Here is a 20,824-nt window from a genome sequence, read left to right on the forward strand (position 1 = left end):
GAAGACACCAGTTGTTAGTGATAGGTTGAAGAGATGGGTTTGGGATGAAGACTGGTGAGGTTTGGGATGAGGTCAGATGGGATAGGGTCAAGTGCACTGGTGGTGAGATATGATCTGGAGAGTAGAGAGGAAAGTTGATATTTCGTAATGGCAGAGAAGCTGGTTTTGGAGGAGGAGGGGTGAGTAGTTATGAGGAGGGGCTGTTGGGACTGTCAGACAATTCTTTCTCTGATGTTATCAGTCTTCTGCTTGAAGACTGAGGCAAAGACTTCAGCTGAGAGAGGAGGGAGGAGGTGCGGGGGGGGGGGGGACGGGACGGAGGACGGATTGAAAGTGTTGAATAGCTGTTTAGGGTTGTGAGACAGGGAGGATATGAGAAGTAGGTTTGTTTTGCAAGAGTTATCCGAGCGTGCTCGGATTCTCGGATAACTCGATATCCAAGCATGCTCGCTCATCCCTAGTAAGGAACTTATGTCTGCATTTCAGTGTACTGCAATGAATTAGACCATAATTTAATATGTATACAGAATGCACCCGGTCATCTACCACCACCGAACTTTAATCAGCATGTCCATTTATCTATTCTTCCTGCAGGTATGTCACCCAGCTTTTCCAACCTGTAATAATCCTTACCTCTCCTGCTTATATTTACTTGGTATGTCACCCAGCTTTTCCAATCTGTGATGATCCTTACCTCTCCTGCTTGTATTTACTTTGTAAAGTTGTATGCAAATTATCCAGTTTACCGGGCAAACACATTCCATGTGCCAAAGGTTGCTGACCCTGGCAGACCCCCTAGAGATTTATGTTTTAAGAGGGATACATTTTTAATAAAGATGTGCAAATCGATTTTTAGTTTGTCGTTAGTACATGGCTGTCAGATCGGAGCCCTGCAAACTACCTTCTAACTGTCACAATTCTCGGCGCCCCTCCTGATTTGTCGGCTTGAGGCGACAACACTATAGTGGCGCGACGTACGCATGATGCTGCGCCAGATCTACACTCAAGAAAGGCATCTGGAATTCTGGCATGTAAGAGGCGGTTTGCAGGGCTCTCATCGGGCTACCACAGAATATTTATGTAGCCGTTGGACCAGGGTCCTACTAATCGATTCGCTCATCTCTAATCTAAGTAGGCTATGGGTAAGGAATAATTGAAATATCTCATTTTTTTCCTCCCAATTTTTATCTAATAACTTGTCACTTGCTTTTTGTTCAGCAGATAGTCTCACACAAGACAACCTGTTGAAAGAGAAATAGTTACAGATTTATGGGGCTGGTAACAGGTCATTGTTGCAAGATTGGGTATTTTTTGTGTTTTTATTTGGTGATGCATGTTTGTAATGTCATCGTCCAAAAATACCTGCAGGAGCGATCAGTTCTCATCTCATACCACACGCTTTAGAGTTTAAACCTCTTGTATAAGAGGCGTGGTGGCTGTAACCCTGCACCCTCCTCTCCAACACTTGTAACCAGTTATTGTTACCTGGCAACAGCAAAGAGTCACAGCAACCGAATGATCGACAGGAGAGTGCAGATCAGCGTGTGAACTGTGCGTCCTTTGTGTGCGATTACCTCTGTCAGATATCCCTTGTCACCTGGCAATGTAAAGACCTACTTGAGAACATTTTTCATTTTTGTTTTTATTTTGTACACTTTTGTCTTTTATCTTTTTTAGCCTTTTTTTTTCAAAATGAGCTCCGCTTCGGGGGTACAGCTGGTTCCGCATGGCAAAAATGTGCTTGTATTTCGAAATGGAGACCCTTTTCACCATGGGCGCCGTATGGTTGTGAACGAGAAGCAGTTTATTACATTTGAAGCTTTCTTAAATGAGGTGACAACTTGTATTCAAGCCCCGACTGCTGTACGTAGCATATACACGCCCCGCAATGGCCATCGCGTGACGGAGCTCAGCGACCTACTTAATAGGGGTCAGTATGTTGCCGCAGGGACAGAAAAGTTCAGAAAACTCGAGTGAGTATGAAAATTTACATAAAATTTTGTATGTACCTTAGGTTTTTGTGTTTATGAAGGGGTAATTAATTTTGTGGAACCTAAAAAATGTTGGGCAGGTGCTTTTAATGTTACAACTTCTAGGTGAATATCCTTATCTATTAATTATTTCTCATAAAGCCTCTTTATTCCAGGGCATGGTACATATGAAAAAAGGTGCAAATAGATTTTACAGGGCTTATTTTTTGCGTGACAAAACGACATTTTTATTGATACCATTTTGTGATAGATAAGACATTTTGATTGCTTCTTACAGCATTTTTGCAGTATTGCAGCAAATCATGAAAAACTCAAGTTTGGCGTTTTGAATTTTTCTCTGTTTATTTTTAGATTTTACTAGAATGCACTCTTTTGGATGTGGCAATATCACACTTGTATTTTTTTTATATCTTTATTTTTAATGGGGGGGAAAAAGGGGTTGATTTGAACTTTTATGGTTTTTGTTATATTTTAACTTTTCACTGTATTTATTAGTCCCCTTAGGGGACGACTTGCACCCGCGATCGTCTGATCACTTATACTATATACAGCAATACCACAGTATTGCTGCACATAGTAAAAATCACTGTCTCCTTTGAAGCCCGGCCATAAGCTGGGCGGCCGACAGGCAAGGACCCTTGTCACGGGAGCGCCAATGGGTGCATAGAATGATGCGCCCCCATGCTGACTCACTGTTAATGCCGCTGTCAGGTTTGACAGTTGTTTGACAGAGGTTAACAAGCATGGGCCTTGGCTGTTAGAGGCAGGTACTGGCTATAACACACAGACCCATGAGTCCGCTCCATACACCTGCTACTCACTTGCACTGTACATGTATACCAGATGTCGGTAAGGGGTTAAAAAATATTTTTATATGCAGGGAAATTTTTTTGCATACATGACAGTGAAGATTTGTGTTGTCTGTGTTTAAAGAGAGCCCGATACTTGATACATGCTGCCCAATCTGTTGGCTGGCTGTATAATCTCAGCCGGGTATGTTTGACTCTGAAAAAATGGCAGGATTTCAGAGAAAACATACTTTAACCCTTTTCTGGCCCAAGGCGTACTAATACTTATCTGTGCCCTGGGCCTTATGTGCCAGATATGTATTAGTACGCCCTGGTGATTTCGCTTGCACACAGGCTGTGCGGGCACGATCCCCGCCGGATGTTAGGTGTCTGTCCCAGGTCCCGGATGTTGTCATGGTGACCCGATGTCATCATGACAACATCCGGGTCACCAGGAGGCAAGAAGTTAATTTGGTGATGCGCAGTGCGCAACCAAAGTAACTTCTTCCTGTGCAGCACTGTCAGGCTGTATGCTATACAGCCAATCAGAATGTAAAAAGTGAAAGTCCCATAGTGGGACAATGTGTAAAAGTAAGAAAAGTGTCAGAAAGTGAAAAAAAAAATTGTAAAAATATAAAAAGAACATTTTTTAAAAATAATCCCAAAAAATTAAAAATATACTGTACCCATAAATACATATTATTATGAAAAAACAATAAAAGTACACATATTTGATATTGCCGCATCCGGAATGACCTGACCTATAAAACTGTCCTACTAGTTAACCCCTTTAGTGAACACGGTAAAAAATAAAAATAAATAACGAAGCAAAAAACAATGCTTTATCATCATTCCGCCAAACAAAAAATGGAATAAAATGCGATCAAAAAGACGAATGTAGATAAAAATGTTATTGCTGAAAACTTCATCTTGTCCTGCAAAAGCAAGCCACCATACAGCTCCAATGGCCGAAAAATAAAAAAGTTATAGCTCTCAGAATAAAGAGATGCAAAAACAATTATTTTTTCTATAAAATAGTTTTTATTGTGTAAAAGCACCAAAACATAAAAAAAATATATAAATGTGGTACCACTGTAAACGTACTTACCTGAAGAATAAAGCTGCCTTATCAATTTTACCACACGTGGAATGGCATAAAAAGAACCACATAAAACTAGGGTTTGTGCTAGGGTTAGGGCTGTGCTAGGGTTAGGGTTGGGGTTGTGCTAGGGTTAGGGTTGTGCTAGGGTTAGGGTTGTGCTAGGGTTAGGGTTGTGCTAGGGTTAGGGTTGGGCTAGGGTTAGGGTAGGGCGGTTAGGGTTGGGTTAGGGTTGTGATAGGGTTGGGCTTGGATTAGGGTAGGGTTAGGGTTGGGCTAGGGTTAGGGTTGGGGTTGTATTAGGGTTAGGGTTGGGATTTTTTCAGAAGTAAAGAAAAAAAATGATGATGATATGGCGGTTAGTGTTGAGCGCAAGTGCTCGCTACTTGAGTTTGCATCGGGTACTCGGGTATGCACCGAGTATCGCGGGTGCTCGAGTCTTCGCCCCATATGTTTTGCAGCTGTTATACAGCCAAAAAAAACTTGCGGGGATTGCCTGCCATGCACGAGTAATCCCCACATGTTTTTTTTGGGTGTCTAACAACCGTGAAACATGCGGGCGGAGACTTGAGCATGTCACTTGAGCACCCGCAATACTTGGTGCATACCTGAGTACCCGATGCAAACTAAAGTAGTGAGCACTTGCACTCAAGACTAATGACAACTTATTCAATATGATGACCTAATGTTATCGAATTTTGTGTCGTATCTCTGGGTTCAAAATGTTCACTATACCCCTTGATAAAATCCTTCAGGGGTGTAGTTTCCAAACTGGAGTTACTTGTGGGGAGTTTCCACTGTTTAGGCACATCAGGGGCTCCCCAAATGCAAAATGACGTCCGCTAATTATTCAAGCAAATTTTACATTCAAAAAGTCAAATGGCGCTCCATCCCTTCGGAACCCTGCAGTGCGCTCAAACAGTGGTTTTGCCCCACATATGGGGTATCGGCTTACTCAGGAGAAATTGCACAACAAATTGCATGGTGCAATTTCTCCTGATACCCTTATGAAAATGCAAAATTGGAGGCTGAAAAAAATTTTTGTGGGAAAAATGTGAAAATGTTATTTTTACCGCTCAATGTTCTAAACTTCTGTGAAGTACAGTACCTGGGGGTTCAAGGTGCTCACCACACATGTAGATAAGTTCCCAAAATGGGGTCACTTGTGAGGGGTTTCCACTGTTTAGGCACATCAGGTGCTCCCCAAACGCAACATGGCGTCCGCTAATTATTCATGCTAATTTTACATTCAAAAAGTCAAATGGTGCTCCTTTCCTTCAGAGCCGTGCCCAAACAGTGGTTTTCCCCCACATATGGGGTATCGGCGTGCTCAGGAGGAATTGCGCAACACATTTTGGGGTCCATTTTTTCCTGATACCCTTACGAAAATAAAAAAAATTGGGGTCTAAATTAACATTTTTATGAAAAAAGTTAAATGTTCATTTTTTTCTTCCACATTCCAAAAATTCCTGTGAAGCACCTGAAGGGTTAATAAACTTCTTGAATGTGGTTTTGAGCACCTTGAGGGGTGCAGTTTTTAGAATGGTGTCACTTTTGGGTATTTTCTGTCATAAAGGCCCCTCAAAGTCACTTCAAAGGTGATGTGGTCCCTAAAAAAATGGTTTTGTAAGTTTTGTTGTAAAAATGAGAAATTGCTGGTCAACTTTTAACCCTTATAACTCCCTAACAAAAAAAATGTTGGTTCCAAAATTGTGCTGATGTAAAGTAGACATGTGGGAAATGTTATTTATTAACTATTTTGTGTGACATCTCTCTCTGATTTAAGGGCATGAAAATTCAAAGTTTGAAAATTGCGAAATGTTCAAAATTTTCGCCAAATTTCTGTTTTTTTCACAAATAAACGCAAGTGATATCGAAGAAATTTTACCACTATCATGAAGTACAATATGTCACGAAAAAACAGTCTCAGAATCAGCGGGATCCGTTGAAGCGTTCCAGAGTAATTACCTCATAAAATGACAGTGGTCAGAATTGTAAAAATTGGCCTGGTCATTAATGTGCAAACCACCTTGGGGGGTAAAGGCTTTTTTTAAAACTTTGGTTTTTAGGCTGCTGCTGAAGGTGGGGAAGAATTTGACAGGTTGGAGAAAAAAGATTCAGGAGACAGATGAATGAGGTCTTGTGAGGGGAGGTAGTAGGAGTCAAGGGCAAGGATGTCAGTTTATGGATGGTGTGTCATTGTTAGTATTTTGAAATAAATTCTCTTGCCATTGGTTAGCCAGTAAATTGATTGGGACAGCAGAGAAGTTGACTAACCAAGCAGCAGAGTTGAGGGTGGGTTAGAGGGGCAAGAGTGTTAAATGGGGAACCACAGAGAAGGATTTTGAAGTAACATGATGCATGCACTTGCGGTTTTATTGACTTGAGGAGAAGGCAAGTTTTTGAGAAATATTTTGAAAAGTTAGCGTTGGTGGGAGGTGGTAAGGTCTCGGATGTGTGGTTTAAAAGACGGTAAACTCAAAGGTTACTATGAGATGGTGGACTTGTGAGACAGATGGAAACATGGAACCATTAACAACGATTGATAGGTCTGGTGGGAGAATGTGATGGAAATATAATGTATCTGGTTTTCTTCATGTTGCACTGTAAGCAGCAAGAGAAGAAGAAACTGGACTGGAGACAGCTGGAATTCTTGATGTATTAATGCAATATGGCATTGATATCAATTACTAACCATAAATTACTGCACTTCTCTAATCTTGTTTACTTCACGTATAATAGTTACCTTCACACAGAAGTTAAGCCGCCTGTGACCACACACAGCAAGGACATCCAACAGGTAAAACCAGATAAGTATTTTCAGGAATCTTGTTTATGTTTACTTACTGTTTAGACATTTAAAACTTTACTACTGATTTTATTAGGTAACAGGAAAATTAGCTTTCCAATATCTAGCCTACCATGAATACAGTATTTCACTGGTGAAATTTAGGTCCTACTTTCATAACTTTTTGTGATTTATTTTTCCTGAATGAAAATTCCACTCCAAGTATATGGTCTTTGAATGTTTCATTCTTGCCGCTACTAAACTTGGTTATAGTCCTAGCAGATTGAGTGCCAAAAAACTCAAAAGCAAAATAAAAACCATAACAAGAATGCAACTTCCAAACTTTTTCACACAATTTATTTTTGTTGGTGCATCCCTGCAGCTTTGGTAAGATTTTCCCACAAACTAATGTCTATGACATAAGGCACAAGGTCCATAAATGTCTGTTATTGAGGAAAAAAGGATCTCATTTTGCAAATTATGGATCAGTAGACATGTTAAGGCTGAGTTCACACGATGCGTTTTTCATGCGTTTCCGCGGCGTTTTTGCAGTTGCGTAAACGCCACGGAAACGCATGAAAAACGCATGGTAGAAGGGCAGCAATGTTCCCCAATGGAAATCCGCATGTGCTGTGCCCATGATGATCCGCAGCATGTCAATTAATTTTGCGGAAACGCTGCTCTTTTGCCGCCATTGACTTGCATTAGACCGCATGGAATCCGCATCACTGTATATGTTGATGCGCTTTTCATGCGGTCTAATGTGCGGATGGTACCTGGGTGTGGAGGAGAGGACTCTCATCCAGACCCAGGTACCATTAAAAAAAAAAGAATAAAATAAAAAATATATATATTCTCACCTTCTGACGGCCTGCGCTGCGTCCTGCCGGCTTCCCGGTTGAATGAAGGACCTTCGCTGACGTCAGAGTCATGTGACGGGTCACGTGACGCTGACGTCGGAAGGTCCTACAGTCTTCACTGCCGGCAGCCGGGACTGATGAAGCAGGACACCGGGGGCCATCAGATGGTAACGTATAGATTTATTTTTTATTTTTTGACATCACACACTATATAAATCCATGCCGGTTGCATGGATTTATATAGTGTGAAGTTGACAAGCACTTTCCAAGTGATGCTAAAATCGCTTGGGAAGCGCTTGTCAACCCGCATGCGGAAATGAAAGTGAAGACCGCTTCATTTCCGCATGTCCCTGGCAGGAAACCGCATGTACAATCCGCATGCGTTTTTTCCTGCCAGAGAGATGCAGAAACGCTCAGGAAAAAATCCTGAGCATTTCTGCATCGTGTGCACATACCCTAATAGTCTGCAAATGATGAAACAATGGAAACAAAATTTTCAATACTTCATGATTCAGTATTGAGTATGAGCGCCATGTGCAGAAATACATGCCCTTGCACAAAATGGTATGCTATCAGTGAGGTTATTAATGGTTGTCTGAGGAATGTTCAGCCACATTGAGTACACTTTAGCACACAAATCATCAAGGTCCGCTACTGGCAGCTCCCTTTGCGATTAGCCATAAATGATCTCCCAGATGTGCTCGATGGGAAGACTAGTCCGGAGACACTGTGTTATGCACAAGCCCGGACAGACAGGCGTGAGCGTGGTTAGTGATCCCACCGGACCATGAACCGAGGAGTGCATGGAGGGGCGTGACTAAGTATCAACTCGGTCCGACCAAGGTCACATGGCGGCTCAGTCGACTCTGTGAACCAGGGAGGAACCGAGCAGAGGGACCAGGTGCTACTCCAGGTCAGACCCCGGTCACAGCTGTTGACCCACACTGGGGAATACAGGAACAGGCTGGCATACTGACAGGCGGGTACTGGCAGGCACGGCTGGTATGCAGACAGGCGGGTGCTGACAGGCACGGCTGGTATGCAGACAGGCGGGTGCTGACAGGCACGGCTGGTATGCAGACTGGCAGGTATGAACGCAGGCTGGATAGGGTCCAGTACAGACTGGGATACAGGAACAGAGCCGCGGGTGTGGTGGACTAGCAGAGCAGAACCGCAGGTGCGGTGGACAAGCAGAGCAGAGCGAAACCACAGGTGCGGTGAACAAGCAGAGCAGAGCAAAACCGCAGGTGCGGTGGACAAGCAGAGCAGAAGGTACAGGCAGACAGGACAGGGCTCTGTTCACATGGAACAGACTAGAAAATACAGGAAGATAGTTAGAACACAGAAGGTAGATACGGAGGCAGGGAAACGGGACAAGCAGAAGCAGATACACACAAGGTACTTACAATGAAGTAGCGAGTGGACACAAAACTCACAAACAGAAGTACAGAGACAATGAGTTGGAGTTAGGTGCAGGTTCAGATACTGCAGGAAAAGGGAAGGTTCGGACATAGAGACAAACAGGTAATGGGCTAGGACACAGTTCAGACAGGAACTGAACCAGGAACAAGATACAGGAACGAGCCTGGGAACTCAGCCCCCAGGGTGGCGGAAACAGACTAGAAGTCACAGATACAGGCAACAGGCCTGGGTATACAGCCCCCAGGGTGGCGGAACAGACTAGAAGTCACAGAATCAGGTAACAGGCCTGGGAATACAGCCCCCAGGGTGGCAGAAACAGACAAGATACAGGACAGGACCTGGCAACTCAGTTGCAAGGAACACACTTAAAGAAAGTGTTGCTCAGGCACCTCCTACTGGGTGGAGGGGGTTTAAGTATGCAGTGACTCAGCAATAGGCTGGGGAGGCATTAGGAGTGCGCACACAGTAACTTTAAGAATCAGGCAGTAACCGCGCCACCGCCCTAAGCAATCAGACAAGAGACACAGCAGGTACTGGAGCAAAGTGTGCAGCCTGGACTGATAGGTAAGATGGCAATCTTACATGGTGGGAGTTGGTAAGCCATGCCAGCACGCCGCCAGGGATGTTACACACTGCAGGCCATGGTAGCACGTTTAGGCCATGCAAACTCCTTGCAGTAGCACCAGCAACATGCAGCCTTGCACTGTAGGCTCCTGAGAAACATTGCAGAAGTGGCTGTACCATTGGTTCCATTACCAAATCAATGTGCCATGAAGACTAGAGGCGTCCGGCTACCCTACATTATGCCACCCCATATCATAATCCCGGGGATGTGACCTGTGTGAGGTTTACTCGTGAAGGCTTCTTCATGGTGTTGCCTAACATGGTCTTGTCTGATTAAAAGAATGGAGCGTAGTGATCCATTCTATACTATAAGTGACATTAAACGTCACATATCAAGTCTAAGGCGTCAAACAGTGTCTACACAAATCACCATAAGGCATTTGCTGGAATGGGTCTATCCTCTTCACGATGAGTCCTATCTTTGGACACAATGATAGACGGAGATTGGTTTGGAGACAACTTGGACAACGCCATGAAGAGCCCTTCACGAGATAATGTGAAAGTATTCCAGGATCCGTTTATCAAAATGACAATGCCAGTTCACATGTTGCTAGTGCTATTGTGAGAAATCTGTGTGTTCTAAATATGCTACCATGGCTTGCAGCGTTTCTGGACATGTCTACCATCAAGCACATAGTGCAAGTTTGTATAATGTTGAACAGTGATGGCCGTACAATGTATATAGCATACACCTACGAGTTACACATAATATTGTTTCATGTTCTCTGAACCATTTGTACTTTTTAGAGTCTGGACAAAAATTCCCAGAATGTTCCAGTATCTCAAACACTTCCTCTATATATGACCCTTCTTCCCTCTCTGCTAGCTGTTCTCACTGTGCATACCAGGATTGGTTTTCCTCTACTTTGATGAGTCAAAAAAGTTCAGAAGGGAGAGGTATGTGAATTGGGTTGACAGGAAGGGTGTTTAACTGGTGTCATAGTGTTCAGAGGTGAATAAATGAAGCGTTCAGGAAGGGCATGCACAAAACATATTAAAATATAATTAATTCTGGCAGAGATATATTCCCACCCTAAACTTTGTTTCCCTAGATCTCTCGCAAGCTAAAAGTCCCTGGCCGCTGGAGGGAGGAATCTCACCTTCCCTGTATAATTCAGTGAGTACATTCACAAAGTTTGAAGCATTAAAGATTGACATATTTTAAAGGAAACTTGTCATATTGGAAATGCAATCCTATCTTCTAGCAGTAAGAAGAATCTCCTAGCACAAAAAGTTGATCAGACTGATATATAGTTTTACGGATTCAGCATAGCTTGGGTTTTGGTTACTCTTACAGATTCAGTATAACTCTGGGCTTATTAGTCTAATGGGCGGTCTTACTGAGTGACTGACAGCTAAACTTTATATGCATGCTCATTTAGGGAAGGCTGTCAATCATTAACCCTTTAACGACCACTTATACGCCTTTTCACGGTGTCAGTTAAGGGGCCCTAATCCTCAGCGCTGCTTTTTAATGGCGCTAGGAATTAAGTGTATAGTGCCTCCCAGCAGGAAAAAATCCTGCAAGTGACAGCTGACGCCCTGCGGTTTTGCAACTGATCAGGGCCAATTAACCCCTTAAATATAGCTGTCAATCTCGACAGTGGCATCTAAGTAATTAAAAGAACCCCTTTGATACCACTGGCCCTCCGTGATCCTAATCGCAGGTGCGGATAGTTGCCATGGCACCCCGAGTTCAACTGATGACCTTAGGGTATGGTGGCCTGTTAGACCCAACTATAAGAGGCTCTGTCAGTGAAGAACTGACAGATCTCAGGCACTGCAGTACATGAGTACTGCAATGCACGAGACCAGTCATCAAAGTGAAAAATATTCATGTCCCACAATGAAAAAAGTAAAATAAGATGTGTAAAAAAAAAAAAAACACACAAAAAAGCGCACACAAATCACGAAAAGCTGTTTCGCCACTAAAAACGCAGCCTGTGTTAAACCAAAAATAAACAAAAAAACATACACATAATTGGTATTGCGTGCTTTCTACAAGCCAAGTAGCGCTCCTTCCCTTCTGATCCCTGCCATGTACTCAAAGAGTGGTGTATAACCACATATGGTGTACTGCCACATTCAGTAAAAATTGGATAACAAATTGTCGTGGCCATTTTCTCCTATTACCCCTTATGTGAATTAAAACTTTGAGGCTAGAATAAAATTTTAGCAAAAAATCCCTAAGTTTTTTGTTCGCAGGCCCAATTTTGTAAAATTCTGTGATCTAGTTTGTGGGTTAAAAATTCTCACCACACCCATAAACGAATTTCTTATAGGGTTTATTTTGCCACATCGGGTCACTTGTGGGCATTTCTGATTTTTTGGCACGTCAGGGGCTCTGCAGATACAACCCAGTGTCCAAATTTGCGTTCCAAACATTAAATAGCGCTCTTTGCTTTCCAATTTTTGCTATATGCCCAACCATAATTTTTTGACCACATATGGAGTATTACTGTGTTCGGGAGAAGTTGCATAACAAATTATGGAGTCCATTTTCTCCTATTTCCCCTTGTAAAAAATTATAAATTGATGCTAAAGCAATATTTTAGTGGAAAAAAAATTATTTTTTGTTTTCTCATCAAAATGTAATAAAGTTTAATGAATCACTTGTAGGTTAAAAATGCTCAGTACACCCCTAAATTAATTCTTCGAGGGGTATAGTTTTCAAAATGGGGTCACTTGTCGGGGGTTTCTGCTATTTTGGCATGTCAGGAGCTTTGTAAATGTGACATGGCATTCACTATCTATTCCAGACAAATTTACTCTCCAACAATCAAAGAGCACTTTTTACTTTTTGAGCCCAAACAGCAGTTTTTAACCACATATGGAGTATCACTTGTGGGGGTTTCTGCTGTTTTGATACCTGGGCTCTGCAAATGAGACATGGTGTCTGTTCAAGCAGAACTTTTTGACTACATGTGGGGTATCTCTGCACCCAGAATACAATGGCTAACAAACTGTGGGGTCCATTTTTTGTGTTACCTCTTGCAAAAGTGAAAAATTTGGGGCTAAAGCAACATTTTCGTGAAAAAAATGAAATTTTTCAATATGCAACCTAATGTTATCAAATTCTATGTCGTACTTGTCAGTTCAAAATGCTCATTGTACCCCTGAATAAAATCCTTAAGTGGTGTAGTTTCTAAAATGGGGTTAGTTGTGAGGGGTTTCTACTGTTTAACCCCTTCCCGACATTTGACGTAAGTATATATCATGATCTGGAAGGGGTTCCCGCAAAATTATGTAAATTTATGTCATGGCATTCATGGGGGCACAGAAGTGGTGCCCGCACGATCACCATTGGGAGCACAGCTTAAGTTACAGCCGAGACCCAGCTGTCACTGCCAGGAGCGGTGCTCGCACTGCCTTCGGCTATTTAACCCCCTAAATGCCATGATCGATAGTGATCACAGCATTTAGAAGGCTGGGATAGGGAAGACGTTCCCTCTTCCTTCAGATCGGCGCCCCCGCGAGTTCATCGCGAGGGACCGATCGTTGCCTTGGCGATCTGAGGTCGTCATGGTGATCCGAGGTCGTCATGACGACCTCCGGGTCAGCCAGCTACAGCAAGCCTGTTAGACCATGCTCTCAGCATGGTCTAAGAGACTTCTGTCAGTACAGCACTTACAGGTATAACGTATTGCAGTACTGGTGCATTGCAATGCATTATACCAGCAATCAGACTAATAAAAGTTAAAGTGCACCTGTCAGCAGGATTGTGCTTCGTAAACCACATACACTGTCAGGTGGGCGCCATTATACTGAGTAAAATGATACCTTTGTTGATGAAATTTGTCCAGCGGTTCTTTTATAATCTTTACTTTCATTTCTGACATAATGATATGCATGTGCTGTGGTGCTCTCATTATGCATTCATGCATGCCTATCTCTGCCTTGTGACAGATCACTGTGCTTTCAGTGACCTGCCTACTACAGGGTGGGCCATTTATATGGATACACCTAAATTAAATGGGAATGGTTGGTGATATCAGCTTCCTGTTTGTGGCACATTGGTATATGGGAGGGGGAAAACTTTTCCAGATGGGTGGTGACCATGGTGGCCATTTTGAAGTTGTCCAACTTTATTTTTTTCAATGGGAAGAGGGTCATGTGACACATCAAACTTATTGAGAATTTCATAAGAAAAACAATGGTGTGCTTGGTTTTAACTTAACTTTATTCTTTCATGAGTTTTTTACAAGTTTATAACCACTTATAAAATGTGTTCAAAGTGCTGCCCATTGTGTTGGATTGTCAATGCAACCCTCTTCTCCCACTCTTGACACACTGATAGCAACACCACAGAAGAAATGCTAGCACAGGCTTCCAGTATCCGTTGTTTCAGATGCTGCACATCTCATATCTTGATGGTATGGTGTGGTATATGGGGTACAAAGATAGTGGGGCCATTCTTCATCAATGGACACCTCAATGCCACTGGATATCTGAAATTGCTACATGATGATGTGTCGCCCTCTTTATGCACTGAAGATGGCACGTTCCCTGAGTTTTTCCAACAAGATGGTGCACCACCACATTATGGGTGTTAGGTCCGAGCGTTCCTACATGAACAGTTTCCTGGAAAGTGGATTGGTCATCGTGGGCCAGTTGAATGGCCACCATGGTCTCCCGATCTGACCCCCTTAGACTTTTATCTTTGGGGTCATCTGAAGGCAATTGTCTATGCTGTGAAGATATGAGATGTGCAGCATCTGAAACAACGGATACTGGAAGCCTGTGCTAGCATTTCTTCTGCGGTGTTGCTATCAGTGTGTCAAGAGTGGGAGAAGAGGGTTGCATTGACAATCCAACACATTGGGCTGCACTTTGAACACATTTTATAAGTGGTCATAAACTTGTAAAAAAATCATGAAAGAATTAAGTTACGTTAAAACCAAGCACACCATTGTTTTTCTTATGAAATTCTCAATAAGTTTGATGTGTCACATGACCCTCTTTCCATTGAAAAAAATAAAGTTGGATCCAAAATGGCCAACTTCAAAATGGCCACCATGGTTACCACCCATCTGGAAAAGTTTTCCCTCTCCCATATACTAATGTGCCACAAACAGGAAGTTGATATCACCAACCATTCCCATTTAATTTAGGTGTATCCATATAAATGGCCACCCTGTAATTTACATACCGACTGTGTAATTGTGTCACAAAGTTAAATTTACATTCCCCAAAATGGACACAGCGGCCAGCGCATGAGCAGTAGCCATTTTGCTTTTGGAAAAAGAATTTGGGTGCAGCAATATGGCGCCACGCATGCGCAGTAGCATCTCTCGGCGAGAAATGCTACTGCGCAAGCGTGGGGGCCATATTGCTGCAGGCTAATTTCTTTCTCCTCTAGCAAAATGGCGTCCACGCGTGCGCAGATGCCGAGAGATGCTACTGCGCATGCGTGGCGCCATATTGCTGCATCCAAATTCTTTTTCCAAAAGCAAAATGGTGCGTGCGCAGTAGCATCTCTCGGCAAACGAGAGATGTTAATGTGCATGCGCTGGCTGCTGCAGCCATTTTGGGAAATGTAAATTTCACTTTGTGACACAAATTACATAGTCAGTATGTAAAATAGTAGGCAGGTCACTGAAAACACAAGGCACAGATAGGAATACATGAATACATAGTGAGAGCACATGCATATAGTTATGTCAGAAATTAAAATAAAGATTATAAAAGAACCGCTGGACATATTTCATCAACAAAGGTATCATTTTACTCTGTGTAATGGCGCCCACCTGACAGTGTATGTGGTTTACTAAGCACAATCCTGCTGACAGGTGAGCTTTAAAGGCTCATAGATGGACTAAGTAAAAAAGTAAAAAAAAAATTGTAAAAATATTTAAAAAAAAATCATAAAATAAATAAGCAAAAAAATGAAAAAAATACTAAACCAGTAAATAGGTATATTTATGTAAAAAAAAAAAAATCAAAACACATATTTGGTATCGCTGCGTCCCCAACGACCTGACCTATAAAAGTGTCACTCTATTTAACCCCTTCAGTGAACTCTGAAAAAAATTTTTAAACAATAAAAAGTGTGGCAAAAAACTATGCTTTTTTATCATACCACCAAAAAAGTGTAATAAAACGCGATCAAAAAGTCAAATGTAAATAAAATGGTAGAGATGAAAACATCATCTTGTCCCGCAAAAAAACAAGCTGCCATACAACTCCGTCAGCAGAGAAATAAAAAAGTTAGCGCTCTCAGAATATAACAGCAAAAACAATTATTTTTCTATAAAATAGTTTTTATTGTGTAAAACCAGCAAACATAAAAAAACAATTATATAAATGTGTTATTGCTATAATCGTACTGATCCGAAGAATAAAGCAGCCTTATCACTTTTACCATATGGTGAACGACATAAAAAAAAAAAAAATCTTTTAGTGTGTGACAGCAGCTAAACATAAAAAAACAATATAAATCTGGTATCGCTGTAATCGTACCAAAGAATAAATCCGTTCAATCACTTATACTGCATGAGGAACGGCGTTAAAAATAAATAAAAGCAATTCTTCACCTGCTGTTGATTTGTTCATTTTGCCTCCCAAAAATCGCAGTAAAGCTTGGCTCACATTTATCCTGCGCTCTGCGCTGAGCACTTACACCGAGGTTTCTGTGTAAATCTCTGAAATACGTGATTCAGACGGAACCCCTATAATAAGGCAGATAAAGGCACTGTGGACGCCGCCTGGCCTATGATTCAGCGGAGTTTGTCCTTTTAAGTGTGCATAAAAGCGCAGTTGGACACTGTTTTTTGCACCTCTGAAAAGAAGGAAACTGCTGAACAGAGGCCAGATGGAGTCCAGAGTAACTCTGCTGCCTCATTATAGTGAATGGATCCGTCGGGGGTTTAGTCTGAATCATGTCATTCGGATATTTAGATGGAAACCCTGATGTCTGTGCTCAGTGTAGTGTGCTGGATAAATGTGATCCCTAATGCTATGTAAAAAGTTCCCAATAAAAGCTTCAACTCAATCCACAAAAAAAGTCCCCACTCAGGTCCGTCATCTGTCAATGGAAGTATAGGGGGCTTCCACGTTACTGGTAGTACATAGGCTCTGGAAAAGCTCTATGGCTCCTCACCCCCTAAAAGAAATCCAGCGAATTCTGCACTCCCAAATCCTTCTGAGCCCCAGGGTGCTTAAACCACATTTAGAGTCAACATGTTTGGCATTTGTGTAGTGATGAGAGCCCGCTTAATTTACGGGTGCATGTCTCCCGAAGCATGAGCTTGGGTACACTGGCAGATTTGCAATTTTTACTCGGCAACATCCACTGCTACTTTTTTAAAAAAAAAACACACAGAGTTAAAATCGTCACTACACCTGTAAATAAATTCCTAGAGGGGAGTAATTTCCAAAATGAGGTCACTTGAGAAGGGATTCTACTCTTATTGCACTTAGGGTCTCTGTATATGGAGTCTGCAAACTATTCTACGATAATTTGTTCTCCAAGAGTCAAATAGTGCTCCTTGCCCTAGTCTTGCCGTGTGGCTAAGCAGTACTGTACTGTACAGCAACGTATGGGATATGGCCACGTTCAGTAGAAATTGTGTGACAAATTTTGGTGCCATGTGAAAATGTAAAATCTAAGGCTAAAACAAAATTTTTGTGGTAAAAATGTAATTCTTTTCTTCTTCACTGCTCAATGGCATAAAATTCTGTGACCCACCTGTGGTGTCAATATGATCACTGCACACTAATTTGTAAAATGGGGTCACTTATAGGGGAAGTTTCTACTGTTCTGGCACCTAGGGCTCTTCCAGTGGGTCATGGCATCCCCAAACCATAACAACAAAATCTGCACTACAATATGACGCCCCTTTCCTTCTGAGCTTTCCACTGTACCTGAAAAGTATTTCCTGATTACATGTAGGGTATTGGTGCACACAATTATATAAAATTCTGTGAGGCATATGTGGTGTCAACGTGCTCACTGCACCCCTAGATGAATTCATTGAGAGGCGTAGTTTATAAAATGAGGTGACTTTTGGGGGGTTCTGCTCTTCTGCCACCTCAGGGGCTCTGCCAATGTAACATGGCACTATCAAACCATTCCAGCAAAATCTGAACTCCAATATGGAGCTTGTTCCCTTCTGAGCTTTGCACTGTGCCTCAAAAGTAGTTTTTGACCACATATGGGTTATTGACGTACTCAGGAGAAATGGCGTAACAAATTGTACTGTTCATTTTCTCCTATTATCCCTTTTGAAAATTAAAAACTTGGGGCCACGCAACATTTTAGAGGAAAAAATGGTAATTTGCCATTTACTCAGCCTAATGTTATACAATTCTGTGAATCACCTGAAGGTTAGAAATGCTCACTACACCCCAAGATGTATGTCTCGAAGGGTGTAGTTTCCAAAATGGAGTCACATGTGGGGGTTTCTGCTGTTTTGGCATTTCTGGGGCTCTTCAAATGTGTCATGGCATCCGCAAACTATTCCAGCCAAAATTGAGCTCTAGAATTCAGTTGGTTCTTCTTTCCTTCCGAGCCTTGCCGTGTGCCCAAACAGCAGTTTTCTACCACTTATGGGGTATCGGCTTACTCAGGAGAAATTGCTAAATAAATTGTACAGTCTATTTTCTCCTGTTACCCTTGTGAAAATGAAAAATTTTGGGCAAAACCAACATTTTTGCAGGAAAATGTATTTTTTTTATTTTCACGGCTCAATGTTATACAATTCTGTGAAGCACCTGTGGGTTCAAGGTATCATTACATCCTGAATAAATTCCTTGAGGGGTGTAGTTTCCAAAATGGGGTCACTTGTGGGGGGTTTCCACTGTTTAGGCACATCAGGGGCTCTGCAAACGCAACATGGCATCCGTTAATTTTGCGCTCCAAAAGTCAAATGGAACTCCTTCTCTTGCAGCCCTGCAGTGCCCTCAAACAGTAGTTTTCCACCACATATGGGGTATTGGCGTACAAATGCACAATGTTTCTCTTGTGAAAATGCTAAATTTGAGGCTAAAGCAACATTATTGTGGGAAAAAGTAAAATGTTATTTTTTTGCTTCCACATGGTATTAATTCCTGTGGAGCACCTGAAGGGTTAATAAACGTCTTGAATGTGGTTTTGAGCACTTTCAGGGGTGTAGTTTTTAAAATGGTGTCACTTTTGGGTATTTTCTGTCATATACACCCCTCAAAGTTATTTCAAATGTGATGTGGTCCCTAAAAATATTGATCTTGTTGGAAAAATTAGAAATTGATGTTTCAAAAATGATGCTGATGTAAAATAGATATGTATTAAATGTTATTTATTAACTATTTTGTGTGACATAACTCTCTGGTTTAAGGGCATAAAAATTAAAAGTTTGAAAATTGAGAATTTTTTTTGCCAAAATTCCGATATTTTCACAAACGTAAAAAATATTGCCTTAAAATTACCACCAAAATGAAGTACAATGTGTCACGAAAAAACGGTCTCAGAATCACTGTCATATGTTGAAGCATTCGAGAGTTATTACCAAATATAGTGACACTGGTCAGAATTGGAAAAGATGCATGTACATTAAAGGGAATCTGTCACCAGGTTATTGATATGTGATCTGAGAGCAGCATGATCTAGGGGTAGAGACCCGGATTCCAGTGATGTATGACTTATTGGGCTGCCTGTTGCAGTTTCAATAACATCAATGTTTTATCAGCAGGAGATATCATATCACTAGAGGACTAGTTGTCTCATGCCATATCGTCCTCCTGCTCTGTGTAGCCTGCCTCCATCACTGATTGGCAGCTTTCTGTATTCACTGTACATTTGTAGAAAACTGTTAATCAGTGGTGTAGGTGGGTTATACAGAGCTCAGCATTCAGAGAACTGCTAAGTATGCAGCGGAGAAACAGGGATTTTATCAAAATGACATCAAGCAGACCACTAAGTGACACATTGCTGGAATCAGGGTCTCTGTCCCTACATCACGTTTCTCTTGGATTAGATAGCAAAAGCCTGGTGACCGATTTCATTTAATAGCTTGAACTTAAAAATGATTGCACCCCTGTAAAAAGTAAAAACCAGGTCCCAAAGTGAGAAAATAGAAGCCATTTAAAAACAAAGGTTTAACAATCAGTGCAACGACTCTTCCTTTATTTTTTTGTCCAGTCTTTCCAAAATCAAATTCAAGTCCATAGTCTTGTTTATAGTAATTGTCCTTCCTGATGGGATGAACAGCGATCCAATGCATTCGGATACCTATCTTTTTAGCTTTCATCTGGGAGTATTAAATACAATGAATATTATGGTAACTGGACAGTTGCATTATATTTATTTGAATCACAATTTTTCTCTCTCATCTGTAAATATATTAATCCATTCATTTCTCCTTTTTCCAGTATTTTTCGAAATGGCGATCTTATGACCCCACCTATTCGAGTCCTTATACCTCTTAGTATCATGAGAGAGTGGGAGCTGGTGTTAACATTGCTTACCGAAAAGGCCAACCTATACAATGGAGCTGTAAGAAAGTAAGTGATGCCTGAAGGAATAAAGGAGTAAAGGAATATGAACTCCTTTGTTCAGCCCTATGTTTCTGCGTGATTCACTGATATTCTGCTTCTTCAGGCTCTGCACTTTAGATGGCGTTTCCATCTCATGTGGATCTGAACTGGTGTCTGGGGAATATTATGTTGCTATTGGATCAGAGAAATATAAATGTCTTCCATATGAGGAATTTCTAAGCCCACCTGGAAGAAACAAGTACAGACACTTAGTTATTACATTTTACTAATACTTTGCTTCCTCTCTAATCCATCTGTTTAGCATTATCTAGAATATTTCATTTCTACTCATGTCATGTCTACTTTAGGAATCAGCCTGGTGTTAAGCGCAGGATTCCTAAAGTTGGGGTAAGCTGAAAGTACAATATGTCAGCTAATCAAATAAAGCTTTGCTTCTGTTATATAGCTCCGCTGAATCAGCAATGCCAAATTAGTCCTTGATTCCATCATGTGGTGATGGTTACAGTACTATAAATAAATTGTAGTTAAAGGGATTGTCCACCTTTGAGGACACTTTTTTTTGTTGTTACTTAAATGCACGCAATTGGGACTAAAAATCCTTTTTGCAATTGGGTTTCATCAAAAATTTTCCACGGTTTGAATTCTACAGTCTTTGTGTCACAGGTTTACTGCGACAAAGAGGGGCCAGAAGATCGGGGTGTCTGATTTCACATACTCCTGCACTGATTAGAAGCACCTCACCATCATATTAAACAATGCAGGTTTCTGCTAGCAGTGCA

The 20,824-nt window shown here is 41.5% G+C and overlaps 1 protein-coding gene across 4 annotated transcripts in view; it reads left to right on the forward strand.

Moving 5' to 3' along the window:
* Positions 1-313: 313 nt before the first annotated feature.
* Positions 314-20,824, forward strand: part of DCDC2B (doublecortin domain containing 2B) — a 32,368-nt gene continuing 11,857 nt past the window's right edge. For 3 of the 4 annotated variants that reach the window (XM_073665708.1, XM_073665706.1, XM_073665707.1), the window contains exons 1-7: positions 314-594; positions 1,678-1,973; positions 6,621-6,678; positions 10,625-10,689; positions 19,920-20,051; positions 20,149-20,283; positions 20,393-20,432. In XM_073665708.1, coding sequence (XP_073521809.1) covers positions 529-594; positions 1,678-1,973; positions 6,621-6,678; positions 10,625-10,689; positions 19,920-20,051; positions 20,149-20,283; positions 20,393-20,432 — 792 coding nt within the window. In that variant the 5' untranslated portion in view covers positions 314-528. Of the gene's footprint in view, positions 595-1,476; positions 1,974-6,620; positions 6,679-10,624; positions 10,690-19,919; positions 20,052-20,148; positions 20,284-20,392; positions 20,433-20,824 lie in introns of those variants that run through there. The other variant, XM_073665709.1, reaches the window with a different exon arrangement.

The sequence above is a fragment of the Phyllobates terribilis genome, unplaced genomic scaffold (genome assembly GCF_046119375.1).
Source record: "Phyllobates terribilis strain yellow unplaced genomic scaffold, ASM4611937v1 Scaffold_2__4_contigs__length_985480577, whole genome shotgun sequence".
Taxonomy (NCBI): Eukaryota; Metazoa; Chordata; class Amphibia; order Anura; family Dendrobatidae; genus Phyllobates; species Phyllobates terribilis.